General features: G+C 39.1%; 1 protein-coding gene across 2 annotated transcripts; it reads right to left on the reverse strand.

Annotated features, from left to right (window-relative positions):
• Nucleotides 1-672: 672 nt before the first annotated feature.
• On the reverse strand, nucleotides 673-11,903 carry SNU13 (small nuclear ribonucleoprotein 13). Of its 2 annotated transcripts, none has more exons than XR_015051874.1 (3): nucleotides 9,505-9,631; nucleotides 8,936-9,250; nucleotides 673-5,620 (listed from the first exon to the last, which is right to left on the reverse strand). XR_015051874.1 is itself a non-coding variant. In XM_085857956.1 (3 exons), exons 1-3 carry the CDS (start codon nucleotides 11,747-11,749, stop codon nucleotides 8,988-8,990), a joined length of 387 nt encoding a protein of 128 aa, XP_085714082.1. In that variant the 5' UTR covers nucleotides 11,750-11,903; the 3' UTR covers nucleotides 8,592-8,987. The 2 variants fall into 2 exon arrangements, 1 of the variants encoding a protein (XP_085714082.1); XM_085857956.1 differs by lacking the exon at nucleotides 673-5,620 and adding an exon at nucleotides 11,744-11,903 and having other exon boundaries at nucleotides 8,592-9,250; nucleotides 9,505-9,622.
• Nucleotides 11,904-12,015: the final 112 nt, after the last annotated feature.

The following is a 12,015-nucleotide window of genomic DNA, read 5'->3' on the forward strand; positions in this document are numbered from 1 at the left end:
ATATATATATATATATATATATATATATATATATATATATATATATATATATATATAAAAATAATTGTTTATACAATAAAAAATATATCTTTTAATATATATAATTGTTTATACAATAAAAAATATATCTTTTAATATCTCATCTTGTTTCACAACAATATATTTTTTTTTCAGTCGTGTGCTTCATATAATCCCCAAATTCCATTTTACTACATAATGTAGAACAATTGTCTCTCCAAAAATTGTTTAAATTGTTGCGAATTCTGGCCCGCCCGGCGTGCGATCGGCCACGTAACTCGAATGGTGGCCGCCTCGCCCACCGGAACGGACAATTCAGTCGTGACCCTCCGGGAACTATCGCCCGGAGCCAGTCAGGGGTGGGGGTTTAAGCTCACCACGATCGTGCCAATTGCCCACCCGCGCAGGATAGGGTTGCTCGCCAAATTCGACCTACCTAAGTACCTGCGCGAGTGGTCGACCGGGCGATCGTACCACGCCACAGGCCGACTCCGGACACGAACCGCTTTAAGCGTATTACAGGGATAACCGAGCGGAGTTATCGTCGGCCTTGACCGTTCCGATTAATTACCGGGCGTTTTAAACCCACTACGAACCCCTTACGTGATGCAAGATGGAAATTCAAACAAAGGAAAAGACGAAGCGAAACGGGAAAACAGTTCAACAAGCAATTCACTTTATTCACACACACAGACACAAAGCAAGCACGTATATACAGCAATACAGTCAAAACAAGTTGCAACGAAAGCAAAAACACGATGCAGAGCGACAACCAACTATAATTATTATTTACACGAGCACGGGAACACTTATACGATTCTACTTGGCAGACTGGCGCCACACACATATTTACACAAAAACCCCAAAAGAAAAGGAAGTCGCGACTTCCCTGGGCGCGTTGAGTCCTTCTCCCGCGCGTAGCTCGCGTCGTCCGCCCGACAGCTCGGACGGCGCTCTTGGGGGAACGGACGGGGCTCGTTCGGCGCTACTTCCCGCGCTCGTGCACGGGGTCCCAGGGCCCGCGCGAGGATCGCCGAACAGGGCAGGAACCACGAGCTCATGACCCGAACCAGAAGGCTCACTTCGAACTCCACACAACTCCGAACCAACCGAGCAACCAACCCAAAAAAAACCCCGAACCAACTCGTTCGTCCCTTTTGTAGGGGCCGGCTCCGCCCATTCGCCCCGCCCCGTTTTAGGCTCCACCCTCCTTCGAGAAGGTTCTCGAAAAGGGGCGTTCCCTCACCCCGACCGCCTCACGCTGTTCATCCACCAATCGGCGGCGAGCTGCCCTTCCCCCTTCCTTCACACCAAGCGTGGGGAAAAATGGCGGGAAAAGCCCACGAGCATCGTTGGTGGTTTTTGTTCTTCCGCAGAGATCGTGACCGCACGGTGCTTATTGAATGGTGAGTGGCGAAGATGTGGTAGCGTAGGTGGTGGAGATGGCGTGGTTGTAGTGTGGTTGGTGCTGTGGTGGGGATGGCGTGGTTGTTGAGATGCTGTTTGTTTGAAATAAAAGATAGAACAGAAAAATGGCTAACTCAAAGCGTCACAGCCAAGATGGATCACACATATTCCCTCTATACAACGGGTTTGGGCTAACTACACATGGACTTATGGATATATCTCACCTGAGGACTCTTTATGGTGTAATGCGAATTTCCACAACCGTAACAATATCTATTGAATTTAACTTGAAATAAATAAAAGTATTAGCATCGTTTCTTATTGAGCGACGAGGGAGTTGAAAGTATGATTGACTAAGATAAATACAATTACAAGAAGAATGTCTCCCTCTTGTGTAGTAGCTATCAATTACCGTTTGGTTTCTCTCATTAACACAATCAACAAAGATAATGAGGTTCTTTTTTGATTTATCCAAATCATGGGGAGAAGGTATATCATCCGTATTATCACCAAGAATACAAATTATCAGCTTTGATTTCTTTTTATATCTCTGTGTATCACAAAATAGTTGTATTATATCTTCAATGTTGTAATCATTTCGTTTGTTTTGAAGTTTAAATAAACCGATTATATCTTTTTTGAAGACTAGCATTAAAACCTTGTATTGTGAGAGTAGTTGATGCTCAGGTTGAAAACTTGTCTTTGTGAAAATTATTAAATTATTAAATCAAATTAAAAAAATTAAATTAAAAGTTGGGAGTGAGGAGCATCTTTAAAAGTAAGCAGGTTTTTCCACATCCGCTTGAACCAACTACGAGACATCTTAGTGAATTTGGAAGATTTTTATGGTTGTTAAATTTTATCTTAATTTTCCAAATGGGTAAAAAATCATTCATTTATATATCTTTGGAAAACAGGTTATTTAATTTTTTATTTGCTTTTTTGGAAACTATGTTTTATCTGATGTACAGGTTTAATTTCAAGATAATCCATTATTTTATTTATACAATATCTTGTGTTGCTATTTCCCTGAAAATGACAATCGTTAATAATATCAATAATCAATCCACGAAAGATGGTCGTCATTTGTTCAGTCTCTTCTCTTGTAAGAAAAGGTGTATTATCACCCTCATACTTTACTTTCATTTCTTGAATCAATCTTGTAAAGAAATTCATTTTTGGTGTAAATCTCAAAGAATTATATTTCTTTTTATATTTTTTATTATCATTAATTAGAAGATAATCACAGAACAAACATTGTTTATAGGCTTTTGACTGTGTTTAAGCCCCGTCTTTCACACGCAGGACAATTCTCAAATTTGTCATGTGGAGAATCAGGAAATTCAAGAGGCTCAAAATCTAGTAAACTATTCATATTTATAAAGTAAAACCTTACTTCAAATAAAATTCATCTTCGGTACTTTTATTGGTGCTTTCACAATCATCTATAAAACTACTTTCATAATTATCTTTTGAACACAAACTCTCGGTATCATAACTGTCTTCTGTTTCAACAGATACTATTATCACTCTCATAATCTTCAAAATCTTCAGTTGAAAAATGACTCGTATTTAATAAGTAGAAAAAAAAAAAACATTACCATCTATATCTAAATACTTTTTTTCATTAACAGATTCAACGACTAGATTTTTTATATTAAAGGTAATTTTAAAATGGTCCTTAACTACTATTGAATGAAATGTCATTTCACCTGATATATTAACATCCTTTATTTCATCAGGATTTATATCTTTCGGGTTGTTGAAAAAAAATACAAATTTCTCCTTGCATATTACAGATGGTCTTATCTTTTCTTTCTAAAGCTTCATCCATAAGGTTTTTCTTTTTTGATACTTTTTGTTTCATTGCTTTTTCTGGTTTTGAATATATTGCCAGAAGGAGAGGAGAAACCTTTGTAAGAGCTACTTTAATTGATGTTCTTCCAGATATACTAAAAGCCCTTCCACTGAAGGAAATTGAAGAACTCATATTATTCACCATAATTGTTTTTATCCAATAGTTGTTATATTTATCTTTATTCAATTTTACATCCTCGACATATTTCTGTCTTTTACAAATGAAGAGATTGATTGAAACTTGTCGTTTGTGTCTTGATATATTGTACTTATTAAGTGAAAAAAGTTGGAGGATACAATGGTTTTAAGCACAGGGTTCACCTATAAATTAAATGGAATTCTCATCAAGAAAATTTTATTTTAAGCAAAGTTTTGTTCTATAAATATGATGAATACAACGTACTGCGATGTTTGTAATCATGAATATAAATGTTATAAAAAAACACCTTCAAACCAACAAACACATTCAATCTTTTCAGACAAATATCTCCACTTGACCAAGAAACAAAACATTGTGATAGATGTGATAATGATATTCTTTAAAAAAGTTATAATAAACACCTTCAATCACGCAAACACAAGAACAATGAAGAAAGGGAAGGTGCCACTAAATTCTCCATTGAAAACACTGATGGGGCATTTAAAGGACATATAAAAATAAGATTGTTTCACTTTCAAGACCCTGGACCATCTTCAATCATGGAAGCTGTTGATATGGTTAAACAAAGGATTGAAACTATAATTAAAAACACATGAAGTGAAATGAAAACTTTTAAGTTTTATATGGGAGTAAAATTGAATATGGTAATAGAAGGCGATGAAACTACTCCCTATATGAGGACAAACCCTCACTTTATCTCATCATTTCAAGATTTTGTAAGATGTGATGTTTATGATGAACTCCAGAGACAAGAACAAGATGTTAATAACACTGTAGTAGGTAGTGGATTTGCTATTACAAAAATAATATTTTTAGATATACACATCTTAAAATCAGATTCTCTTCAAGCTTCTTCTTATATTGATTTGCCAAAAGAGATAAACCTTAAGAAAGAGGTTGTTAATATTCAAAACAAAGATAATAAATGTTTTCTATGGTCTGTTCTTGCTCACTTACATCCTCCACAATGGAAACCTGAAAGGGTTGAACATTATAAGAAATACGAGAATACATTAAATGTTAAAGATTTAAAGTTTCCAATGTCATTGAAAGATATTCCTAAATTTGAGAAAATGAAGGATCTATCTGTTAATGTATATGGATTAACGGATACAAACAAAGTTCAGATATTAAAAATTTCAAACAACTATAAAAATGACGAAACACACATTGACCTTCTCTACTTTACTTCAAAGGAAAAATCACATTATGCTTTCATCAAAAATTTATCAAGATTAACCAAATCACAACTATACAAGAGAAAATGTAAAAAGTATCCTTGTAAGAGATGTCTCAACTCCTTTCATATAAAAGAACGTTTAAATCAACATTCAAAATATTGAAGTAATCATAAATCAACCGTAATCAATTTACCAAAAGCAGGTTCAAACATATTCAAAGATTTTAACAAATCTATAAAACATCCGTTTGTGATATATGCTGATTTTGAAAGTATCCTTGAAAAGATAGAAACTGTTTCTCCAAATCCAAATAAATCATACACAAATAAATATCAAAAACATACTCCTTGTGGTTTCTGTTATTATATAAAATCATCTGTTGGTGATGAATACAAGTTAGAACTTTATAGAGGAGAAGATGCCTCAGAGGAGTTTGTAAGATGATTGGAAAAAGACTGTATAAGACTAAGAGAAATAATGGTTAAAACCTATAAACCAATGTCATTAACAAAGGGAGAGAAAAAAGGAATTTAGAAAGAACAGTATCTGTCATACTTGTGAGGAGAAAATTGAGGGAGAGGTCAAAGTTAGGGATCATTGTCATCTTACTGGAAAATATAGAGGTCCAGCTCATTCCCATTGTAATCTTAGTTACAAGCCCCCAAACTTTATCCCTGTCTTTCTTCACAACAACACTCCCTGACACACATCTATTTATGAATGAACTTTCAAAGACATCTGGAGATATTTCTGCCATTCCTAACACAGATCAAAAATACATCTCATTCACAAAAACAATTCATACATCCCCCATAACCCATATCAGATTTCTTGACACATACAAGTTTATGGCAAGTCCATTATCTAACTTTTTTTTTTGTGTACCTTGTCGAGGCTCGTATGAAAGCTAACACACAACGCACATCCAGAGGGGCATGAGACAGGAGGGGAGGGAGTGGGAAGGACAAAATAGTGGGGAACAGAGACATTTGGAGATCTGTGGAAGGGAGAGGGATGGGACGGGGAACATGGGGAATAGAAGATGGCATCAAATATTAAAAACTTACAGAATCTTAAATCATATTTCTCAAATCAAGAAGAGATTGATCTCTTGTAACAAAAGGGAATATATCCGTATGACGACATGGATTCATTCGAGAAATCCTTTTTAATTGTGTTCTCATTTTTCATGCACAGATCTGCTCAACTTCATCCACGTACATTTTTCATTGTCATCTATGCACTCCCAGATGCAAGATAGAAATTCCATTTCTGCAGCTACAAATGAAATACTCTTGCAGGAACGGCAGGTGGCCCTTCATATTCACCATATTTCTTTCACATTGTGGTAAAGCAAGAAAGATGATCCCTAACGTCCCTGGATGGTTCATCATTTTTAGCAATACAGCCATTTAGTTATACGAGCCACTTGGGATTGTTACCATTTTCACTACTGTAGATAGATTTGAGAAATTATTGAGTCAAAAATCCATGTTTCTTCCTGTCACCATTTGACAGAAAAAAACACCATGTTCGGTGAAAATCACCAGATTTGCATCTTGTACATCTGATTCATGTTTCCCTTTGGATGGTCACCCACTTTTCCTATTTGTAATGCACATAGTATCCCCTTAATCACATGCTTCCTTGAACAGTTTCTCATCTCGGACCATGTTTGTTTTGTGGGTGACATTGCTATAGTGTGAATGGTGCCACCGTAGATTATTTTCTTTCAGCATCACCCTGGACAGGCATTTGTTGACGACAGGAATTAGCTCTTGATTTCCAAATCCAGCTCGAGTGTGCAGTGTAGAAAAGAAAAGAAGAAAAATTACAAACACATGAATTTGGCCTAAGAGGTAGGAGATCATCCTTTGTTTTTGACAGGAAATGGATAGGTGATAGTTGATCGAATCACACCAAGGTTGCTTAGCAACAAAAAAATTGCTAATTAGTGAGAAGAAAATAAAGTACAACGAAAGAAAGAAAGATTGATTGAAAAAAGTTTTTTTTTTTTTTTCTAAACATAATTATGGACATTTTTTCAAAGGGGATGAAATACCACAAAAACTTGTCAGGGGAAAAACAAAAAAACAGGTTTGTGTCTTCTTCAGGATCTATACTTGAAGAAAACAACTGATTGACAATTTTAACATTCAATTCACACAGGGCCTTTTTGCGACAAATTGGCTCACACTATAAACTATCATCTCGGTGTTTCACAGGCAGGGTGATTATCAATGTATGCCATCCCTCGGATGGACGTTAAAATGGTGTTCTGTGTGCCGGCATTACTTGGTGGATGTTAAGGACCCCACGTTGTACTTGGAGAAGAGGTGAGCTATCGCCGGCACCATGAACAAATTACAACTCCCTGCTTTAACCAATGGAAGACATTGATTGCATCAGCGGCATAGCCATGCCAGCAGCCAGTGACGCCACCCCACAACCTTGTGTTGCATAAAAACGAAGTGGTGTACGTTAAAGAGTCTACGGTGTCCTTCACAAAGACGAGGTGAGCTATTGCCAGCACCTTGGCCAAATTCCTGTTCCAACCTTCAGGGCACACTGCATCAGGAGCATAGCCGCACCCCCAGCCAATGATGCTACATATTGTTACGAATTTGGAATTCGATCGCACACAACATTCAGGTTCCTTTAGCTCAGTTATGTCGATAAGTGCATGTTCCATAGATAGCTCACCTTCCATTGTTTAATGGGCAGAAATCGATTAAATGCGCTGTGATTTAATTTAATAGTTAGGGAGCGATCACAACACAAAGGAAGACGCCCCTCCCCATCTTCTGCGAAAAGGAAGAAGAGCCCTCCTGTCCCGTGATTCATGACGTAAACAACTCCCTCCCACCCGCGGTTGAGCGGGGGATGGAGCACGAGGGCATGTGTCACGCCTGGAGCGGGGGAGGGGCCGATAGGAATAAAAAAGGGACACTCTACTTGGCTCGAGTGGGTTCTGGGGTCTTGTTGGGGGAGGGGTTCTTGGTTCTTGTTGGAGAGTTGTTCATCGGAGGAGTTGGTTCGGGTTGTCGTGGTTCTTCTTCGGTCTGGTGGTCGTGGAGTGTCGGCCTGGTTCAAGGGCTCGAGCTGGTTCGAGGTTGTTGTTCTGCTGGTGCTTCTTCGAGTTGGCTGTGCAGTCGGTGGTTCAAAGGGTCGTGCTGGTTCTGAGTTATCTTGGTTCGGCCTTTGTTCTGCTTTGTGGCCTCATCTTGGTTCGGCTGGCTCTACTTGGAAAGCGACGCATCTTCGGGAAGGCTCGGTATTTCGTCTCACCAGCACGTGGTCCGGAGCGCGAGGAGATCCGCTGGAGCTCGGGAAGGATCACGGCTCACGGCGATTGGATCCAGCTTGCCCTCGCTGGAGCCCGGGTCCGAACAGCTTGAAGACCACACGAGGTGGAGAGGTTCGAGATAGGCCCTGGATTTCAGCTCATCTGTCCCTCCGAGTTGAAGTCCTTATTAAAGGCATCAGCCACCATTTCTTGGGTGTGTGTGTGCGTACGTGTGTCCGTGGGCCCGTCTAATAAGTAGGAAACTGTTAAGTGCTTTGTGTGCTGTAAATGATTGCATTTCGTATAGTCGGTATAGTTCTGCTCTTACGTACTTCCCTAGTTCCCCATTATTATTAATAAATACCCCAATTGTTAAATGTTTTCAACTCATCGCGTCGATTCTTTCATTGACTGAGCATGTTGTGCGTTAGGAATTAGAAAGCCGTTGGTTCGAAAATAGAGACTTGAACGGCCACAATTATTCCCACATTTTTGTGGGATTGTCCAGTGGGGGAGGAGGGTTGGTTTTTTGGGCCATCTTCTTAACAAACTGGTTGGACAAGCCTGACACTTGACTAAGTAGTTATGGCAGGAACTTGCATACCTCCAAGGTCTCGGTCTAAACCATCGTGCCAGCCCACCAAAAATATTCATTGTTTTGGAAAATAAAGAAAGCCAACCATTTTGTTCTGGAAAAGAATGTATTTCTTTTTAACAAAACATACAATATCTCAACACTCAAAAATGCATATGATGAGCAAACGCACAAATGAGTATGCACATTTGGGGAGCATTGCTGGAGGTAGTGAGACCAAACGTTGACGGCATTTTATTCGCCATTTATTTACACTTGCTATCTCACTCGACAAAGTCAAACTCGGGTTTCATGTTGGGGTTCAAAACAACAAAATAAAATCATTTCCACATCACTCCTCGACCTAAAATCGGAATTGATGAAGAAGCCAAGCTAACCAGAAATTAATGACGACGGTGCAATAAGAGGTGAATGATAAGTTTTAAACTCACTGTAGAGCTGTGTAATCGGAACCAGGTGACTATTTTGATTGAACGGCCTTGCTCAAATGAGCAGCCGTTCGATAGCCAACTGCACAGCTTGGATCTGCGGTTTCAGCTGTGACCCTTCCTTGATGACAACCGAGCAGGCGATGACTGGGCGGGAGACGCCACACGCACGCCCAAGAGACTGCTTCGAGCGCACAAACACATAAGGCACATTCTTGTCTTCGCAGAGCAAAGGCAGGTGCAAAATGATCTCCAAAGGTTCTGCATCTGCAGCCATGACAATAAATTCTGCCATACCACGATTCAACATTTTTGTGGCTGCATGGGAAGAAATGAAGGATTTGAAAAAAAAAAAAAAGGTTAGGCTTTTAAGCTCTTTCTTTAAATAGGAATCAATGAAAATGGCTCACCACAAACAAAATGGCACTTTCTCACAATCCCTTAAGCAACACAAATTGAAAATAAGATGAGAAAATTGTAATCAAGCAAAATCTCAAAAGATACTCTCTCAAAAATAAGCAGTTTTGAAAGGTAGCAAAGACAGAGGACACAAAGAGGTTATCTAAACGCACCTTCATTCGCACCCTTACGAAGCTGTTTGTAACTGCAACCCTGTTGCACCAAGTCCATGATAGTCTTGGTAAGCTGAGCATCAGCCAATGGGTAAGCCTTTGGGTTCACGTCGTCTGTCTGCAACATAATGAAGTGCAAACTAGAAAAGCTGAGGCCAGAAAAAAGAAAATATGGGGGGGGGGGGTCATGTATACCAGAAACACCTGCTGTGGGGTTGTGGCCATGACCAACCTGACCCGGGTCACGACCGACATGTATGCAAAATTTGGTTGAAACACTTCAATTCATAACGTCCAATGAACAAGTTATAACTGGACCAAAGTCGATGGTATGCAAAACACAAATCCCCACACTTCCCACCCAAAGAAAAGTTGAAAGATGAAAAACAAAGTTCCACCAGGAATGACCCAGTATCAAATTTTAAGTGAACCATGGTTCAAATCCAATAAAAATTTCATGAGGTTTCATTCAAAGAAAAAAAAAGTTTATAAACATGGTCGTAATTTAATTTTACCTTTTGACCCCCTCCCCAACCCCTCCGAGGATGCCAGGGAGCTGTGCCAAAAACGATACTGATCGTGCACCTTCATGCCATGTGGTAATCAAGACTACCAAATTTGGTGATTTTCTGCACAACCGTTTTGGAGGAGATAGCATCACGGACAGACAGGGAAGGATTCGAGAATACAGCAGGTGCAATAGCACATCACTAGGTGGAAAAGAGATGAGGTAAACATGAGAAAGGAGGAAACCAGGGTGAATGTGATTAAAGAAGGGAAGAAGGAAAACAGCCTGGGAGCCAGGCTGTACAAGGTTCAAAGAAAGAGAGAGCAAAAAAGTGTGAGCTACCCGAGACCAAAAAAGCAAGGACAGGTGTGGTGCGTGGTGTGTTTCGTTTTCTGTCTCTCTCTGTGTCTCTGTCTCTGTCTCTGTCTCTGTCTCTTCTCTCTTCAATATTTCAAAAGGTTGTGGATGGATTATGACAAAACTTTGTGGATAAGATGGTTAGGTGACAAGAACACACCAGATTCGAGTTTGGTTCAGGTCCGAATCCAGATCGGCCTATCAGTGGATACTTGGGTGGTCCAAAAAAATGAAAGTTCGAATTTCTCGCGGGCATGTTTGCCAAATCGTTCCTGACGTTGAAAAACGCAAATAAACAAAAATTATCAGATTTGGAGGTGGTTTAGGGGTCCATCAAAGTCTCTCAACGGATTCATTATAATGTCACAATACTAATCGGAAAAATGAAAGGAAAGAGCATAAAATGTTCTCAGTGGGCAGTGGGCAACTGGCGGTCGGTGAATTTCTCCAATGGTTGATCCAAGAGGAACAGTTCCATGCTTTTCCGTGTAGAACACGCCATACCCACTCACTCTGGGAATCAAAAAGAAGAAGAAAAAAAATTAGAGATAAAAAAAAGAAACATAAAAGAGTACTTTTAACACCGACCGACAGCGAACCGAAAGCTCAACTGACGTCTCCCTCTCTCCCACTGACGTCTTCTTCTCTCCCACCGGATGTAACAACTTCCTTCCTCTTGATGGACCCCTAAATATTTTTGGAACTGTGGCAAATTTGGCCAGGAGTATTTTCTAGTCAGGTAGAACAAAATAATCAACATGCCCCAAGAATATTCAAATTTTGAATTTTTCCCTTATGATTTTGGACCACCCTAGTGGATACAAAACGTAAACTGTTCAGCCTGGTGGAGGGATGCTTTCTCCGAGTACCGTATTAGTTAATAACAGGTAGCATGATTAAGTAATCAATAATTAATGAAATAACTCAACAGTCATGGGATTGGTTGAATAAATTTTCAAAACTAACACTAAATAAATAAATCATTTTGCGATTTCTGGGATACCAGGGGCAATAAGTATATATATATATATATATATATATATATATATATATATATATATATATATATATATATATATATATTGTGGGGGAGATCGACCTTTCGGATTGTTTCCCACATATTAATGTACAAAGTCGATTTAGTTAATACTGAAAATAAAGCCCACGAGTTTAATCCTGTTTTTAAATATAAAATGGATGCATTGACGAAAAATTTGACTGTTTTGAGTTAATACTTCAGGCGACTGCTGAGGATCCATGTGTGAATAAATACTATCACCAGATAGGCCTTAAAGCACGAATCGAAGTTAGAGCTGTGCTAAAGGTAGAAACCAATACTCTTCAGAACATAAATGAACAAAGCAAATTACTTACCATCATTAATGTGTCGGAGAGATATCGGAGGGAACTTCTTGATGACCGTTTCGGCGAGTCCTCTCAGCTGAATGCCTCACGGAGGAATCTCGCGAACGCTCCTCAGAATTCAGACTGGAAAAATGACGTCACGCCGACGTCGAGTTTTAATCCTGTCATTTAGATGAATTTGGCCTTTAGTTACCGACATCATTACAACTTTACCCTTATTTGTACTTTCTCTAGTTTTTAGAGCGTAAAAATACAAACTGCAACAATTAAAAAGTGAACCC

Source organism: Eptatretus burgeri, chromosome 15 (assembly GCF_056783735.1).
Source record: "Eptatretus burgeri isolate ZD-2024b chromosome 15, Ebu_testis_v1, whole genome shotgun sequence".
Taxonomy (NCBI): Eukaryota; Metazoa; Chordata; class Myxini; order Myxiniformes; family Myxinidae; genus Eptatretus; species Eptatretus burgeri.